The sequence below is a fragment of the Girardinichthys multiradiatus genome, chromosome 3 (assembly GCF_021462225.1).
Source record: "Girardinichthys multiradiatus isolate DD_20200921_A chromosome 3, DD_fGirMul_XY1, whole genome shotgun sequence".
NCBI lineage: Eukaryota > Metazoa > Chordata > Actinopteri > Cyprinodontiformes > Goodeidae > Girardinichthys > Girardinichthys multiradiatus.
The window spans coordinates 44568589-44587894 of NC_061796.1; the positions used below are offsets into that span (position 1 = coordinate 44568589).

Here is a 19306-nt window from a genome sequence, read left to right on the forward strand (position 1 = left end):
TCAACTCATCTTTTACCAAACTAACAGGGATTTCTAGTATTTTATTTCAATGCCTTGAAATTTGTGGATCACGTGCCTTCCAGGTTGAGATGTTGTAATGACAATGCATCAATGAAGAACTTGAACTCTTTTTTTAATGTTCTGATTGGACGTCATGGATAAAAACACGCAAACAGACATCAAAAATAAACTATGCACCACTCTGAGGAAGCTTCAGCTCTTGCTGCCACCATCCACCCAGCCTGAGTACAACTTTTTCTTATGACTCAACAAACCAGACAGAATGATGATGTAGCAAACCTTTTTATTTTAAGTGTGAAAATATCTTATGGCATTTTTATTTTTCACCAAGTGTTAGAAATGTTTGTTTTTGTGTAGTTTACTGGAATAATACAGCAACTTGCCAAAAAGAAAAAAAATGTAGGAATTTTAGGAATTAACGTTTTATTTATCGATATAACTGTAATCCTTCTTTGTATTTTTTGATGTATAACAGATCAATTCACTCTGTTCTGATGTCAGAAACATAAGACAACAAAGCTGATATAAAAAAGTGGGGTCATCTGTTGTGGAATTGTAATAGTTGATACATGTGATCTCTTATTAGCCAATAATAAATGTTTTCATACACAGATTTTTGTCTCTCCTTGGTCCTTTTTTGCTTCTGTTGTGTTTGAAGCATTTACAGCAACAACCTGAGGTGGGAACAGAAACCTGAGACTGAGAGAAACTTTTCTTTTGGCCGAAACCTATAGTCACTGATATGCCTTTATAGCTTTGATCATTTCGGTTAATCCAATCACAACTGTTTACTGTTACCTTCTATCTTGTCTTATACTAATCCTACAGAATTTAAGCCTTTCAGAACATTTAAATTAAATCAAATTGAAGTTTTGTAATAAAGCCACTCTATACTCTACAATTAAACAACCACCAATAACAGAAAAGTTGTAAACTGGGAAATTCCCTTTAGCATCAACTTATTTAAAATCAAACATGAAAAAAACAAAACAATTTTAGATAAGGTGCCTTGTAAATATCTTTAACCCTTGAATTTTTTATGCATTGTCACATTAGTACAACAAACAACATTGCATTTTATTTAATCTTATATGACAGACCAAGACAAGGTATTGCAATGTTGCAAAGTACAAGGGAAATGATCCATGGTTATCAGATTCCTTTTTCAAATAAAATTAGACTTGCAAGCCTTTGTTGTATATCTTTACTAGTTTTGTACATCTAAAGACTGCTGCTTTCGGCCCATTCTTCTTTGCGAAAAAGTTCAAGTTCAGTCAGATCGGATGGAGAGCATCTGTAAACATCAAATTTCAAGTCACAGATGTTCAACTGGATATACAGGGGTTGGACAATGAAACTGAAACACCTGTCATTTTAGTGTTGGAGGTTTCATGGCTAAATTGGACCAGCCTGGTAGCCAGTCTTCATTGATTGTACATTGCACCAGTAAGAGCAGAGTGTGAAGGTTCAATTGGCAGGGTAAGAGCACAGTTTTGCTCAAAATATTGAAATGCACACAACATTATGGGTGACATACCAGAGTTCAAAAGAGGACACATTGTTGGTGCACGTCTTGCTGGCGCATCTTTGACCAAGACAGCAAGTCTTCGAGATGTATCAAGAGCCACGGTATCCAGGGTAATGTCAGCATACCACCAAGAAGGACGAACCACATCCAACAGGATTAACTGTGGATGCAAGAGGAAGCTGTCTGAAAGGGATGTTCGGGTGGGTGCTTTGATCATTTCAGTTAATCCAATCACAACTGTTTACTGTTACCTTCTATCTTGTCTTATACTAATCCTACAGAATTTAAGCCTTTTAGAACATTTAAATTAAATCAAATTCCAATGGTTCAAACATTGTATCCTGAAGGCGGTGCCGTGTATCAGGATGACAATGCACCAATACACACAGCAAGACTGGTGAAAGATTGGTTTGATGAACATGAAAGTGAAGTTGAACATCTCCCATGGCCTGCACAGTCACCAGATCTAAATATTATTGAGCCACTTTGGGGTGTTTTGGAGGAGCGAGTCAGGAAACGTTTTCCTCCACCAGTATCACGTAGTGACCTGGCCACTATCCTGCAAGAAGAATGGCTTAAAATCTCTCTGACCACTGTGCAGGACTTGTATATGTCATTCCCAAGACGAATTGACGCTGTATTGCCCGCAAAAGGAGGCCCTACACCATACTAATAAATTATTGTGGTCTAAAACCAGGTGTTTCACTTTCATTGTCCAACCCCTGTAGTTCAGAGCATTGCTGCTCTGGCTGTATGTTGAGAGTCGTTGTCCTGCTGAAAGGTCAACCTCCTTCCCAATGTCAGCCATTAACAGGTTTTCTTCCAGTTCTTCCCTGTATAGCTCCATCCACCTTCCTATCAACTTTGACCTGGTTTCATGTCCCCGCAGAAGAACACATGATGCACCCAACACCATGTTTTCAATATTGGCTTTCTACTTGCTTTGCGGATATGGAGAAATCTTACTTGTTGTGCCAAATATTGATTTCTGGGAAATATTAACTAAACATGTGATTCATCGACAATAAATAATAACAAATGTGCTTTTTTTTCTGCGTGTACTCATTTTTAAAGTCCTGCAGCACTTTGGTCAAGTGTGCTTTATACAGCAGTGTGATAGGAATCAGACTTTGTGGATAAAATACATTCCTCTTGCTTGTTTAGGATTAGCTGAGAGAAAAGCTTTTCTCACCAACAGTTTCTCTGCTTGACAGCTGTCCCACGTGCTCACTTTGTTTACATTCTGCACAGGGAGCACGCGGCTATCACTGCTCGTCCTCTCATTGGCTTGACGTCACACTGCTTCCGCTCACAGGCGGGACCTGTGAGCGGAAGCAGTTTTTGCATCGCTTAAAAAATCTAATATATCTCCGTCAAACACTTGTTCTGCTGTATCAGTTTGACGTCTGTAGCTTCTTCAGGAATATCTGCGTCATAAAAATTCAACCGCGAGGAACGGAAAGTCTGGTTTACGTCTAAAGACGTTTCTGCGCTTCGTTGACCGTTAGAAACCAACGAGGGCACGGACAAAACACGGCGAACCGGTCGCTGAACTGCTCCCTGACATAGTTTTAGATCGTTGTACGTCAAAGTCAAGTAGAGGAGTCCTGTTTTACCCGCTCGGTGTTGCTCATTTGCAAAAATCACAGTTCAGATTTGAACATTTAGCGCGTTTGTGTGAACCGGGAACGGACATGCGCACTGGCTTCGGCAGGCAGATGCGGATATAAGGATTGGCGCCGGCGCCACAGCTGATGCATTCATTCATCTTTCGCTGAGGAGGTAAGATCTCCAAGCCTCTAAGCTGGCTGACCGATTTAACCACATAGTTTTGGAATAGTCTTACTAATGCTAAGTCTTTTTGCGGGGTTTTAGTGGGAAGTTTAGCTGGAAGGTTTTGTTATTACAGCGAGGTTCTGTGTTCAGTGACTTTCTGTTAGGCCAAGGGAGGAACTTCTGACCATGTAGCTTTAACTCGGACTTTGCTGCATTACATGTCTTGTTTTATCTGCTCTATAACTGCTGGTTTTTGCACTTTTATCCTGAAAGCACAGCATGTTGAGACTCTTGATTTATATGTACAAACAAAAGTTGTGCATTTAAAATAGGTTTTCCGTGTGTTATCTGGCCTATCAGCGCTTAGCTCAAATAAAAAATTGTTTTTCAGTGTTTCAGGCTGAAGCTGCTGATCACTAGTTATCTGTATTTGAGGGGTTAGTCGGTTATTGTTGATCTAGTTAGCTGTTAGTTTGCTAATCACAGTAGCTGCCCTCCACAGATTAGCCTCGCTTTGCTTCCAGTTTAGACGACTTTATTGGCGCTGCGTGGATTATTAAACGCGTGTTATTCAGATATGTGGTTTTTATACACCATTTCCAACAGTTGGTAATAGTTTAAAGTCAGTAACAGCCATCTTTAGCAGTTTTCCCTCGCAGACTTGGGGGTAGTTTCGGAGAGGCAGGGCTCAAATCCTCCCGCTTCTGCCTTGTGGAAATTGGCGCGTCATGAGTTTCAAACCTCTATAAAACTCAATAATTTGGATGTTTTACCGACTACAACCATACCGAACATGTTTAGAGACATGTGCCTCATCGTTAAAGTCGTGAAACCTGAATTGAGATGTTGTATTTTCGAGCTTTTTGTCTGAAATGGAGGGAGAAGCCAGCCCCCCTCCTTCCAGGCAGCACCATGATAGCTTACAGAACCTGGCTGGCTAGTTTGACTCTATTCATCACCTTTTATTTACTCTTACATGGTTTCTATGAGCTGGGGAGCTGCATGGTATGTCCATGTGCTTCCTCAGCCTGTATTAGTAGCCTGATGATGGATTATTAAATTGGTTACTGTATTTATTAGTGATCACAAGCTAGCTCTGAAGTTTCTAAGTTAGCCACAGATTATCCCCCAGCTTCTGACTGAACTCTTTAAATTAGATGGTCTACAGGCTGCATCTTCTAAAAACCTTTTCCTGCTCCACCAAGAGTTTCCAGTCACAACCTGGGATTTATGTAACATTAATGTAATTATTTTACACTCTTTATTTTTGGGCTAATTAAGCCTTTAGCCGTCCTCTCGGTAACTGGTGCAGACAATCACTCAAGCTTTACCAGGCTGATACAAATTTCCTGTTTTTTTTTTTTTTTCTTCTTTGAGGTCAGACCATTTGGTTTTGACTTCTTCCTATTTATTTTATTTTATATTTTGAGGGAAAACAAGGAAGTAGATTAAAGTCAATAAGGTAATTAAGGAGTTACAAGATTACCCACATTTATGATTCAAAGCATATACCACTAAACCCTTATCTAATTTTCATTAAACTCCAAAAGTGCATCAGAATATTTATTTGATGCCATTAGAGAAAAAAAATGTTTGAGGTTCTTAGTTTTGAGTCATTTAATGAATATAAGTCATCAGTGGATCCAACAGATGGTCATTTGAGAAAGATTACAAACAAGTTTCTGTATTTATCTTCATAGTTTTGATACTTATTTTATTGTTAGAATCTCGGCCTAACAACTTCATAATTTTATTTACAATGCCAAATTATGCTGTCGTGTCAGTATGTAGTTTTACAGTGCTTCCCAAATCTTAACTGGTCTTTTGTCCTATTTTTCTTTCCAGAAGAGCCATAACAATAAATCAGCACCATGTCCAGACGCAGGTAAGCACCTAAAAGTTGTATTTTTTTTTATTTTGCTTCTACTTTGTTTGGTTTTCAGATGATCCGTGAAACCATCTGCATCACAAATATGCAACACTTTGCTAGTCGTTTTTAGTTTTATGTCGCTATTTCGTACTTTCAGACTTTGAAACTAAAAAGAAAACTCCTAAATATCAATAGGCTATCTTCAGATTAAAATTCTGAGTACTGGTGTTTTTATGTAAGAGGAACCAAAAATGTGGATTTTCATTGCAGCGATCGCCTCACTCTTCAAGCCAGGGATTCAAACGCAGCCGAACCAGCAGTCAGAAAACCACTGAAGAAAAGAAAGTCCGAGGTTTGTTTTTTGTATCTAGTTAATAATCAGAAGTTATTGTATTATCAATGCCTCACTGGAACATGGACACTCTTCGCTCTTCTCCTCAGCCTTCTAAGAAGAAGCTGCAACCTGCGGCCAAGAAACAGAACTATGAAATACAGGTCGGTATGCTGCGCATCTTCAGCTCCATATGATTGTGTGTTTATAGCTGATAAGAGCGCTGCCCAGGATGTGTGTTACTAGTTTATCTTTGTTGTGTAGAACCCTCCCGTCTGTAAACTGCATTTCCCTTTTCTCTATGAACTTTTATAAAGTTGCAGTTTATAGTTAAGTACCTCAATTTGGACGTTATTTTTATTGCAATGTGGCCCATTGGAGGGAATATGTTGAGAACCTCGAGATGGGCAGTGATGATGCAGTACTGCCTCTTTACCAGGAGGTGTCGCTGTTTATCGGAAGTTTACATTACCAGTTAGGTCTGGTAATGTTTGTTGTTTTTTTTACTGAATTTTGTTTGTAAAAAGTGTTTTAATTCCCCCCTCATGGAGAGAGGCAATAATTTCTGTTATTCCTAAAGAGGGAAAGGATAAATTAGAATGTGGAAACTACAGACCTGTAAGTGTTCTAAACATTGATTACAAATGATTCACATCTATTTTATCAAAGAGACTAGAGTACATATTACCGAAGTTAATACACAATGATCAAACAGGTTTCATTAAACAAAGACAAGCCCAAGATAATATTAGGAAAACAATGCTTATCATGAAAGAGATAAAAACGCAAAAAAAATTCTTTGATAATCAGTTTGGATGCAGAAAAGGCGTTTGATTTGGTGAGATGGTTTTTTCTGTATAAAGTTCTTAAAAAATTAAACTTCCATAATACCATTAATACGCTAGAAGCACTATATGATAAACCAAAAGCCCATATTAAAATCAATGGGAACTTGACAAGACAAGGATGCTGCGCTTCGCCACTCCTCTTCGCCCTACTCATTGAACCTTTGGCCCAGTGGAGAGACCTGACATAAAGGGAGTAATGACTTTAAATGGAGAGCAAAAATTAGCCTTCTTCGCAGATGATCTTTTGATAGCCTTAACACAACCTGCTCAAACACTCCCAAAACTAATGAATATGTTGGAAGAATATGGTCAGTACTCTGGGTATAAGATTAATATAAATAAAACTCAGGTGCTAAAATTAAATTTTAACCCAACAAAAGAACTGAAAAATGAATATAAATGGAATTGGAGTAGTGACTATATTAGGTATTTAGGGATTAAACTACACAAAGATAATTCTCAGATGTTCGAGGTTAATTATCGCCCACTAATGTCAAGCATAAAATCTGACCTCCAAAGGTGGAGTATAATTCCCTTTCTGAACGTGAGCTCTAAGATAGTCAATTCGAATGAATGTTCTCCCATGCATGCTCTATTATTTTCAATGCCTTCCACTGAAAATACCTCCCAAAACATTTCAGAATTGGCATAGGCTAATTTCTAGATATCAATGGCAAGGGAAAAAAGTTAGGGTCAAATACAAAACACTACAGTTGAGGAAAGAAAAGGGGAGAATGGGCCTCCCATGTCTACGGGATTACTATTACGCTGCCCAGATGAGGCCACTAGTTTGTATTGGTTCAACATCCTACACATCAGGTTGGAAGGTACCAATGTGAGGGGTATTCCAATAATGGCCCTCTTGACAGATGATAAACTCCAGAGTGAACTGAGGGCTTCAGAAGACCCCCTATTGGACTGTCTATTTTACCCCCTAAAAATGTAATTAAAATATGTAAACTAGAAGTCGCATTCAGAATGTTGAGACGGTGCGGCTACGATTCTGATTTTGAACCCAATAAAAGTGATGACGGATTTAAGAGGTGGTCTTTTAGGGGCCTCACATGCTACAATTCATTTCTTCACAAACGGTCATTTAAAAGTTTTGAAGCTTTACAAATTGAGTATGGTTTAAAAAAGGCCGACTTCTATAGATACCTTCAAGTCAGACATTATTTTAACCAAATTCTGAAACATTTGAGTGATAGCAATGTTGGATTTCTGGAGGTCTTCCGATCATTGAGTCTGAGACAGTGTAATAAAGTGATTTTACAATGGAGTTCAGCTTTCAAAACAAGGGAGTACTGACTACATCAAGAAGAAGTGGGAGGCTGAGATAAATGAACTGATCTCAACTGACACTTGGGAAAACATATGCTAACTTCAGTGGACCTTCACGGCATCAAATGTATGGCGAGAGTTTTGCTGGAAGAACATTATGAGGTTTTTCATCACACCAATCCAGAAAAGATATCTGGGCAGTTGAGATTCATGTTGGAGACTATGTGGGACTAGGGGAGCCACACATGAACATCTGTTTTGGGGCTGCCAGGTTATTAGACACTTCTGGAAGGAGGAACATGTTTTTGGAGTTAAGATTCCTTTTTAAATGTATCACTATGTATATGGGTGATGTACAACAAAAGTTGGATAGAGAAGATAAAAAAATTATTTGCTTTACTTATTGCAGCCAGTAAAGAGGCTGAAAACAGAACCACCTACCATTGAGGAATGGATTGCTATTGTGCAAGAAATTTAAATTATGGAAAAGATTACACTTTCTCTCAGGATACAAAAAGATACATTTATAGGATTTGATCAAAATGGTCGGAATATGTAAAGCCTGTAAGGTCGGACTTCATGTAGAGCCACATCCTGCCACCTATTACACTTATTTTATGACACTGTAAGGTGTTCGTACCAAGGTATCTGGTTGTCAACTAAGCCTCTGTTGCTTTCTCTTCCACTTTAATATGTTTAAAAAAAAAAAAAGTTTTCTATTTACTCACTCGTTTTTTGTTTTCAAGCCTTTCTGTTTGTCGGAATGGGCTACTTGCTTTGACATGTTAAACTATCAGCAAAAGAAATAAAAAAAATTTAAAAAAGTGTTTCAAGGTTTTATATATGTACAAGACTGAAAGTCATATGATTTTTAAAAATATCCAAACTAGGGCTGAAACAATTAATTAATCGGACTGATTGGTGATTAATCAGTTATTGAAATGATCGTCAACTAAATTAGTAATTGAATAATTAACTGGAGTATACAAACTCTAAAACATGCTGTTTGCTGAAAACAACTCCCTCAGAGCAGTTATTAGGCAAATACTCGTACTCGTCATCTTCCGCTTTATCCGGGACCGGGTCGCGGGGGCAGCAGACTCAGCAGAGACGCCCAGACGTCGCTCTCCCCAGACACCTCCTCCAGCTCCTCCGGGGGGAGCCCAAGGCGTTCCCAGGCCAGCTGAGAGACATAGTCCCTCCAGCGTGTCCTGGGCCTCCTCCTGGTGGGATGTGCCTGGAACACCTCCTGAGGAAGGTGTCCAGAAGGCATCCGGTATAGATGCCCGAGCCACCTCAACTGGCTCCTCTCGATGTGGAGGAGCAGCGGCTCTACTCCGAGCCCCTCCCGGATGGCCGAGCTCCTCACCCTATCTCTAAGGGAGTGTCCGGCCACCCTACGGAGGAAGCTCATTTCAGCCACTTGTATCCGGGATCTCATTCTTTCGGTCATGACCCAAAGTTCATGGCCATAGGTGAGGGTAGGAACGTAGACCGACCGGTAAATTGAGAGCTTTGCTTTTCGGCTCAGTTCTCTCTTCACCACAACGGACCGGCACAGCGCCCCCATTACTGTGGCAGCCGCACCGATCCGTCTGTCGATCTCCCGCTCCATTCTTCCCTCACTCGTGAACAAGACCCCGAGATACTTAAACTCCTCCACTTGAGACAGGAACTCCCCTCCAACCTGAAGAGAACAAGCCACCCTTTTCAGGTCGAGAACCATGGCCTCGGACTTGGAGGAGCTGATCTTCATCCCAGCCGCTTCACACTCGGCTGCGAACCGCCACAGCGCATGCTGTAGGTCTTGGCTAGAGGGGGCCAGCAGGACCACGTCATCTGCAAAAAGAAGAGACGAAATCCACTGGTCCCCAAACCAGACCCCCTCCGGCCCTTGGCTGCGTCTAGAAATCCTGTCCATAAAAATTATGAACAGGACCGGTAACAAAGGGCAGCCCTGCCAGAGTCCAACATGCACCGGGAACAAGTCCGACTTAGTGCCGGCAATGCGAACCAAACTCCTGCTCCGCTCGTACAGGGACCGGATGGCCCCTAGTAAAGGGCCCCCGATTCCATACTCCTGGAGCACCCCCCACAGGGCATCATGAGGGACACAGTCGAATGCCTTCTTCAGGTCCACAAAACACATGTGAACTGGTTGGGCAAACTCCCATGAACCCTCGAGTACCCTGTAGAGGGTATAGAGCTGGTCCAGTGTTCCACGGCCGGGACGAAAACCGCGCTGCTCCTCCTGAAGCCGAGGTTCGACTATCGGTCGGACTCTCCTCTCCAATACCCTGGCGTAGGCCTTACCAGGGAGGCTGAGGAGTGTGATCCCCCTGTAGTTGGAACACACCCTCTGGTACCCCTTGTTATGAAGGGTGACCACCACCCCAGTCTGCCAGTCCAGAGGCACTGTCCCTGTCCGCCACGCAATGTTGAAGAGGCGTGTCAACCATGACAGCCCTACAACATCCAGAGACTTGAGGTACTCAGGGCGGATCTCATCCACCCCGAAGCCTTGCCACCGCGGAGCTTTTTAACCACCTCGGTGACTTCAGCCTGGGTGATGAAGGAGTCCAACCCTGGGTCCCCATCCTCTGTTTCCACCAGGGAATTCGTGATGGCAGGATTGAGGAGATCCTCCGCCGTACCGGGCGACGTCACGTGCCTCGATTCTGTAGTCATCAGGAACTCTCGAACCGCTCTTTGTCTGACCCATCACCAAGAGCCTGTTTGCCATGGAAGACCCTACCAGGGGCATTTAAGCCCCAGACAACATAGCCTCTAGGATCATTCGAGCACTCAAGCCCCTCCACCACGTTAAGGTGGAGGTTCAAGGAGGCAAATATTACACCAAAAATATATACATTTTGCATTTAATATGAAAAACCTTCTAATCTCTAAACATTTTCTATCCAGAACTCCTCAAGCGGCATAGCTGTAGCATCATTTGGTTCAATTCTGTAAAATATTCTATTAAGCACCCTTTGCTTTCCTATTATGAATAGAAAAATAGTCGACAGATTCATTGATTAGCAAAATAATCTCTGTTCTGTCGTAAGCAGTCAAGTCAGATCAGTTTCTTAGCGTATTTTGATTTCCATTTGAATCTCCCCACATGATTGTCTATTGAAAGTTCGCTGTGTTCCTGCTTTTTCAGAAGTGTTGGTCGGAGGATGGGGCAAGTCCATGCATTCTCATTGAAACTCCCCACAAAGAGCTGGAGCCCTCAGACCCATCCAGCTTCAAGCAGTACCAATTCAAGAACCTCTTCATCAAGGCCTCCCCCATCCCTCGCCTCAGGTAACCGAGGGGTTTACACCTCAATCAGGCCATTGTAGCTCAACACTTCGTGCTGAGATGGTCCACCCAGCTTGTTTATTCAGACTTTAAAGTTGCAGTGTAAGATTTAAGGTAAATGTCAGATGTGTGAATTGTTTAAGCTTTAGTTTTTCTCACAGAACTCATTTTATTGGTCCTGAGCTATAATTGTCCCTCCATAGTTTTTCTTTTAGTCTGCAGAAATGTTTATAGTTGATAGTTTCTTCAGGTTAAAACGGTTATCTGGATGTGATCAGTTGAATAGAACCTGCTTTAACTATTCTCCTGCTTGATTGTGGCTTAAATTTGCTCTTCAATTAGCAAATGGCTAAAAGTGAGGCATCATTTTTGTTTTGTTTTTTTTTGGCTTCCAGCTGGGCGAGTTCAGATGACGTGTGGATAAAAATGCTCAACAAGGAGCTGAAGTACGTTCATGACAAGAGCTACTTGCAGCGGCATCCTAAACTGCAGCCCCAGATGAGGGCGATTCTGCTGGACTGGCTGCTGGAGGTTAGGACTGAGCTGAAGATTTTTTTTGTCTGATACATTCTTGGTAAATCTATAGAATTAACATCTTTTTGTATTGTTTGTCTCTGAGCAGGTGAGTGAGGTGTACAGCCTCCACAGACAGACGGCATACCTGGCCCAGGACTTCTTTGACCGCTTCATGCTGACTCAGGAGAACGTTGACAAAGATAACCTGCAGCTCATTGGCATCACAGCCCTCTTCATCGCCTCTAAGATAGAAGTAAGTCCTTACTTCCTGTGTACATATTCATAAAAAGGTTTGACCTTTGGAACAATCGGTTTACGGTGTTTATGTGCAGACTTAGCAGAACAGTTCTCACTAAAATGTCGTTTTTTTTCTCTTCAGGAAATTTATCCTCCTAAAGTCTCCGAGTTTGCCTACGTCACAGACGAAGCCTGTGACATGAGGGACATCCAGCGCACAGAGCTTCATATATTAACGGTGCATCACCTGTTCTTTTCATCCACTTTCTGCTTGGCCTCCATTTACTCTGTATTCCTGTGCTGACATGAATGTCTTCCTGCAGGCATTGGACTGGAACTTGTGTCCAGAAACTCCCATCTCCTGGCTGAAGTTGTACGTTCAGGTGGAAGCCCAGAAAGATGGAGAGAACTTCCTGGAGCCACAGTTTTCTCAGGAAACGTACATCCAAATCACACAGGTATCTTCACGCCTGCTGCATGCACTCCTCTTCCTCTCAGACTAGAAGTTTGTTCCTCTGCCTGTTTAAATGATCTCAGCAAGAATGTTTTTAATGCAGTGAATATTTTGAGTCTGACCTCTACCTTTGTCTCTTGCAGCTGTTAGATTTGTGTATGATGGACATCAGTTCGTTGGACTACAGCTATAGTGTTCTTGCTGCTGCTGCCTTCTGTCACTTCTCTACTTTTGACGTTGTTCATAAGGTCTCAGGTAGGTCTTCTCACTTAGGATGTGTGACTTGATTCACTGCATCAATTCTGCTCATTTAGGTGGTATAGTAATATTCTAGTTCACGAAGAGTCTTAAAATGAGCACATTTTAGATCCGTCGGTTAAACGCAACTTTGTCTCGCAGGCCTGACCTGGGAAAGCGTGTTCCCCTGTTATAAGTGGATGACCTCCTTCATGGACACGGTGCGCTCTGAAGCCAAACCCCAACTGAAGAACTTCCCCAAAGTCAAAGCAGACAACAGGCACAACATCCAGACGCATGTGGCCTACCTGGAGCTGCTGGTGAGGATAAATACTAGTTTATTTAGCAATAACAATATTCTGACCCAGTCTGCTGATGCTTAATTGGAAACTGGGAAAGTTGAGTAAAAGTTTGACTGTTAAAGTCTGTTGGTCCTCTGACTAATCAAGGCAGAACATAGTCTGGAAGTATGGAGAGAGGGAACCTTTTATAATGCTGCCAAACAGGAAGACATATTTGTTAAACATACAGATAAGATTAAACTATGTAACTGTTTTCTAATTAAATGCCCAGAAAAAGCAGAGAAATGAGTTTGGAGCAGTATTAAGTACACTTCTACAGAAAATGGCCGCCTTCACTTCTTCCCTCACCAAAGAGGGTTAATTTTTAGTTGCCACTAAGTGAGGTGTGTTGACCAACTAGAAAGAGGAGTGTTCTGAGTTTCTGACTGGGTGGTCAAGTTGAAATTGTCTTGAATCTGGTCACCAGCTCACTTCTTGGCATATCTGATTCAGATCTTATTCCAATGGCAGATTGGGCTGAAGAGCAAGTGGCATCATAGGCAGCGAAGAGTTAAAAATGAAACACTAATTAGACAGTGAACTCTTTTTAAAATGTTTACACTGATAAGTTTTTAACATGACTTTTAGTAATGAATGGCGATGCCACAAATGCAACTGTTCAGCAACGTAATGAAATCATTAATATTTACATATCGATAATTTGAATGTCATGAAAATGAATGTGGGAAAAATGTGTTTTTCTTAACCAGTTGGTAACAAATGTACATTTTCCTCATCTTGCAGAAAAAAGCTCAGGAGCCTCAAATCGACAGCCCTGAAAGTCAGCTGTCACCCGTTGCAGTGGGAAAGATGCTGACCCCGCCCAGCAGCACAGAAAAGTCAGCCAATCCCTGAGCTAATCCGCCCAGCGGGACACACTACCTCTCTTCAGGACAGCTTCATCAGAGCAAGGCATGCTGGGCAGGACGCCATGTGGAGAAACTAAAGTTTTTATGTTTGGTTGTTTTAACACTAAGCTCCGACTTCTGGCAGCCAAAACGGAGGCCAAACAAAGAACTGGTGATCTTTGATAACCTTTTTTTTTTCTTATGGTTTTAAGCATCAGCTGCATTGATGCAACAGTCTTCATCGGACTAATTTCACCGATGAAGCCAGCTCTACGCGTGACTTCTATTGAACGCTGGTCTATCTTCCCTGTGAGCCATAATCTGGGAATCTCACTGGTGCTGTTCTTAAAATAGAAGCTTGAAAACTTTCTGATGGTGCTTCAGTTGATTCTCAGGAAATGAGATTTTTTTAAATTACAGCAGTCATTCCATGTTAAAGAGGTACAAATAGAAATGTAGCAAACCTATCATAAAGAACAACGCTGTCTGAAAGTAAATCTCTTCTCTTTACGGAGGATTATCAGCTGAGAAGAACAAAGGCCTTGATTTATTAGGTTCGGAGGATTTCATAGCCACCAGAACCATCAGAAAGAATTAGTTTTCTTTTATTATTTAGGTGCTTTATGCGCCTGACCTGCTTGTGGCTAAATATTCTCATTTGTAATTTTGTTTAACTGTTGCAACCTTTTGTTACTTTCCTGAAAAACTTGATATTTGTGCAAAGTTTTGCTTTTTCATTTTAAGAACTTGTATTTATTAATAAGCCCTAGTAAGCAAAGGAAAATGTTCATATGTGAAATCTTTTAGTGATTGAACTTGGTCTGATCACTCACTGCCAAAGGTGAAAGGGTATTTATGAGTTCTGTTCATTTAAGGTTCAGCATTAAATGTGCAGAAGGATGTCTTCAGTGCCTTTTTATATAAGGGGGAGAGAATAATCTACATGAACTTAATTTAAGTTGGAGTGAGCCAAAAAGTGGAAATCCAGCAAACCTGTGACTGTAAACTGCTGCAGTGAACACGTACACCATGTGAACTGTGTAGAAATGTTAAAGAATGTAAGTTTTGTAAATGGAGCAATTTAAAAAAAAAAAAAAAAAAAGTGTAATTTCCTTTTATAGTAATGTTTTAAATAAATGATGGAAGTTGTTTTGGTCTGATCTTCAGAGAAAGTGTCTCCTGCAGAGCCCAATGTGATCAGTTTCCTTTTACTGAATTATAATAATGGTGGAACTCATATAAGAGGTAATTAGTTTGCACTTTGCAAACCAAGAGCCTCCTTTCCACTGATTATTTTCAGATGAATTGTGTCTTCTCTGCTGCAGCATGCAGTGTTTTCCAACAATATCCCAGAGGAAACCAAGAGTCCCGATCCTGCTGCAGAGCAGTAAATTCATAATAAAATGTCAAGATGCCAAAACCTGTATGATCCTCATCTCAGAGGTTGAGACAGGTTCACAACTGGTTTTAATGGTTCAGTCACATTCAGAAGCAAAATTATGCAGATGTGATACGGTGTAATCATGGTGACCTTTTATGAGTGGGAAAAAAAGGTCTAAAATAGTTTCCTGTGATGCAAACACAACTCAAAGCTCTGAGAGGATGACTTGGATTCAGCCCAGTAAGTTTCAGCTTACAGCAAACTTTGAACAGGAGCTGCTCTCTTCTGGATTTTCACCAAGATCCGCAAAATATGAAGGCCATGCCTCTCCTTTCAACCAAACACTTCAATGTGTTTTACTGGGAGTTTATTAAAGAAGTCCATAAATGTGTAAGTGGGATGAAAATGGCACATCTGAAAAGTGTCCCCATTTCTCCAATACCTCTAAATAAAATCCAGCACAAGCATCTGCTTTCAGGAGGCATCTAAGTAGTAAAGGAGTCCACCTGTGTGCAATTTATTCTCAGTACAACTCCAGCTGTTCTGTGAAGGCCTCAGAGGTTGGTTTGTTTAAACCGCAACAATATGCTGACTAATATTGTCAGCATATTGTTGTGGACCCCCCACCCAGAAAGCAACACCTTGTGGAAAAGACACGAAGCATTGTGAAAAGAGCTGCAAGCAAAGAAATGTGGTTGGGATTCATTCAGTGAGCAAACAAAATCTTTACACAGGAAATATAGGCTAGAAGAGTCAAAATGTCTAATTTATTTTCCATTTAATCTAATGTTCATTATCCAGTGATTTCTTTTATTAATCTAACAAAGAGCTTTTTATACAACCACGTTTCTGTAAAGTGTTTTATAGAAGTTAGCACAAAGGAACGGGCATGCAAAAAAAATCACACCCAAAAAAAACTAAGCAAATAAAATAACTTAGACAACTAGAGTAAAAGAAAAATGAAATGTAAAGCTGAAGAAATTGAATTGCAATCGCAACCAGGTGCAGATTAGATTGTTATAGAAATGTTAACTTTCTAAAGCACTAAGTTAATAGAACGAAAACATTAAATTATGTTTATTTGATGATAAAATGTAAAATGGTGGTAAAAATCCGATCGAACAGACTAACAATATTAAAGGTATTAGGATCAAATTAACAATGCAATAGAATAAAACAAAAATAAGACAGTTAAAATAAAAAAATAAATAAAATAGCAAGGCTGTTTTAAAGGTGAGAGCTGCAACCTGCTATCAACAGTAGACATATGTCAGAAAACCTCAAGGAGCTGGACGGATCATAAGCAAATCAGATCAATTGGTTGTTCTAAAACCCAACAAAAGCAATTCTAAAATGCAAAGATAGCAAATGTATAAACTTGCACTGAAATCAGTGTGATTCAGTGATTAGCAATGACAATATTAACTGATTAATTCAGCTGGTTATAAAACTCTATGTGTATTTGCCCTGGACTGGTCAATTGTTCTTCAGATTTTACGCCGCAGTTTTCCAACATGTTTAATGTGAGTTTCTCTCTCTAATTGTTTGTGCTTTGTGTTCTGATTGAGCTGAAAAACGTTCCCTGCCCGGTGGTGCGCCTTAAAAAGTCCAGTAATTGGGTATTTTTTGTCATCTGAAGATGCAGCAGCATAGAGCTACTATTTGGAGGAGGATGTCATTTACCCGTGTGTTAAAGTCCAGACATATGTAGGGTATAGTTCAAAATGTAGCCCCCACCCCCTGTTTAATGCTCCCCCAGACTGAGTGCTGTGATGGCCTGGTTTATTTCTGCACACACACACACACACACACACACACACATAGTAATATGAGTCTTGCTCCACATTTAGAAAAGTGACAGTTACTGATAATGATCTGTTCTTAAATAAATCTCAATAGATCATCATTAAGGGGATTAAGGAAGAATGGAAAACAGAATAAAGCTCCTTATGTGGAAGTCAAAGACAGAATGAAGTATTTTATTAACAGTAAACACATTTAGGAGACATTTGTCTGGAGAGAGTTCTTTAAGTACAAAATGTGACACGTTCACGACCCTTTTACCAAAAATATATTGGGGAAAAAAAGAAAACAGGTCTCTAATAATGGACCTTTCACATAAGCTTTCTCCAGACAAATGTCTCCAGATTGTTTTCTATCATGCTCCAGAGGTCAGATTGGTCCTCACAATGATAAAAGGACAGCAGCAGCCCCATGAGAGCAGGAGTACCTCCTTCCATTGTCCTAACAATGCTTCTTCTTTATCTAAACTCTTTGTTAGCTCTGAGTGTATGTACCAGGTGTCAGAGGTCATTCTCCTAACAAATGAGGACTCAGTTTATGGCAAATTATCAGTTTCAGACTTCAGATACAACAGTGAAAGAGAAAATAAATAATAAAAAAACAAATACAGGTCCTTCTCAAAATATTAGCATATTGTGATAAAGTTCATTATTTTCCATAATGTCATGACGAAAATTTAACATTCATATATTTTAGATTCATTGCACACTAACTGAAATATTTCAGGTCTTTTATTGTCTTAATACGGATGATTTTGGTATACAGCTCATGAAAACCCAAAATTCCTATCTCACAAAATTAGCATATTATTAAAAGGGTCTCTAAACAAGCTATGAACCTAATCATCTGAATCAACGAGTTAACTCTAAACACCTGCAAAAGATTCCTGAGGCCTTTAAAACTCCCAGCCTGGTTCATCACTCAAAACCCCAATCATGGGTAAGACTGCCGACCTGACTGCTGTCCAGAAGGCCACTATTGACACCCTCAAGCAAGAGGGTAAGACACAGAAAGACATTTCTGAACGAATAGGCTGTTCCCAGAGTGCTGTATCAAGGCACCTCAGTGGGAAGTCTGTGGGAAGGAAAAAGTGTGGCAGAAAACGCTGCACAACGAGAAGAGGTGACCGGACCCTGAGGAAGATTGTGGAGAAGGGCCGATTCCAGACCTTGGGGGACCTGCGGAAGCAGTGGACTGAGTCTGGAGTAGAAACATCCAGAGCCACCGTGCACAGGCGTGTGCAGGAAATGGGCTACAGGTGCCGCATTCCCCAGTCCTGGGCTACAGAGAAGCAGCACTGGACTGTTGCTCAGTGGTCCAAAGTACTTTTTTCAGATGAAAGCAAATTCTGCATGTCATTCGGAAATCAAGGTGCCAGAGTCTGGAGGAAGACTGGGGAGAAGGAAATGCCAAAATGCCAGAAGTCCAGTATCAAGTACCCACAGTCAGTGATGGTCTGGGGTGCCGTGTCAGCTGCTGGTGTTGGTCCACTGTGTTTTATCAAGGGCAGGGTCAATGCAGCTAGCTATCAGGAGATTTTGGAGCACTTCATGCTTCCATCTGTTGAACAGCTTTATGGAGATGAAGATTTCATTTTTCAGCACAACCTGGCACCTGCTCACAGTGCCAAAACCACTGGTAAATGGTTTACTGACCATGGTATCACTGTGCTCAATTGGCCTGCCAACTCTCCTGACCTGAACCCCATAGAGAATCTGTGGGATATTGTGAAGAGAACGTTGAGAGACTCAAGACCCAACACTCTGGATGAGCTAAAGGCCGCTATCGAAGCATCCTGGGCCTCCATAAGACCTCAGCAGTGCCACAGGCTGATTGCCTCCATGCCACGCCGCATTGAAGCAGTCATTTCTGCAAAAGGATTCCCGACCAAGTATTGAGTGCATAACTGTACATGATTATTTGAAGGTTGACGTTTTTTGTATTAAAAACACTTTTCTTTTATTGGTTGAATGAAATATGCTAATTTTGTGAGATAGGAATTTTGGGTTTTCATGAGCTGTATGCCAAAATCATCCGTATTAAGACAATAAAATACCTGAAATATTTCAGTTAGAGTGCAATGAATCTAAAATATATGAATGTTAAATTTTCATCATGACATTATGGAAAATAATGAACTTTATCACAATATGCTAATATTTTGAGAAGGACCTGTACATATAAATGTAAATGTAGTTTTGGGGGATTTTATGCGTTAGACCGATAACATAACAGTGGCAAGAAGAAAGCCCCGAGAATGAGATGTCCTGTTCACAATATGCTACAAGCCACGTAGGGGACACAGAAAACATGGTGCTCTCGTCAGATGAGACGAAAAGTGAACTTTTTGGTCTACATGCGACATGTGTGGTTTAAAACAAACCATTTACATCATCCTGAACACACAATCTCCACGGTACAATATGGTGGTGGTCCAGTCAAAGTTCAGACTTAAATCCAACTGGGAATGAATGGCATGCCTTGAAAGTTTCAGTTCAGTTTTGGCCTCCATCTATTCGGACTGATCTTGA

At 40.7% G+C, this 19306-nt stretch overlaps 1 protein-coding gene across 1 annotated transcript; it reads left to right on the plus strand.

The window, feature by feature from the left end:
* The first annotated feature begins 2857 nt into the window (after window positions 1-2857).
* ccne2 (cyclin E2) lies at window positions 2858-14740 on the plus strand. Its single transcript, XM_047359183.1, has 12 exons — window positions 2858-3331; window positions 5171-5210; window positions 5466-5547; window positions 5637-5690; window positions 10819-10961; window positions 11354-11489; window positions 11581-11727; window positions 11854-11949; window positions 12035-12169; window positions 12309-12420; window positions 12565-12722; window positions 13488-14740. The coding sequence occupies exons 2-12, from the start codon at window positions 5197-5199 to the stop codon at window positions 13596-13598; spliced, it is 1188 nt and encodes a 395-aa protein (XP_047215139.1). The 5' UTR covers window positions 2858-3331; window positions 5171-5196; the 3' UTR covers window positions 13599-14740.
* The last annotated feature ends 4566 nt before the right edge of the window (window positions 14741-19306 follow it).

Bases quoted from the DNA above. Each gene is read 5' to 3' on its own strand.
- ccne2 (XM_047359183.1), top strand. The intron at 5,548-5,636 runs GTTTGTTTTTTG...TCTTCTCCTCAG, and splicing joins TGAAGAAAAGAAAGTCCGAG to CCTTCTAAGAAGAAGCTGCA. The intron at 11,728-11,853 runs GTAAGTCCTTAC...TTTTCTCTTCAG, and splicing joins TCATCGCCTCTAAGATAGAA to GAAATTTATCCTCCTAAAGT.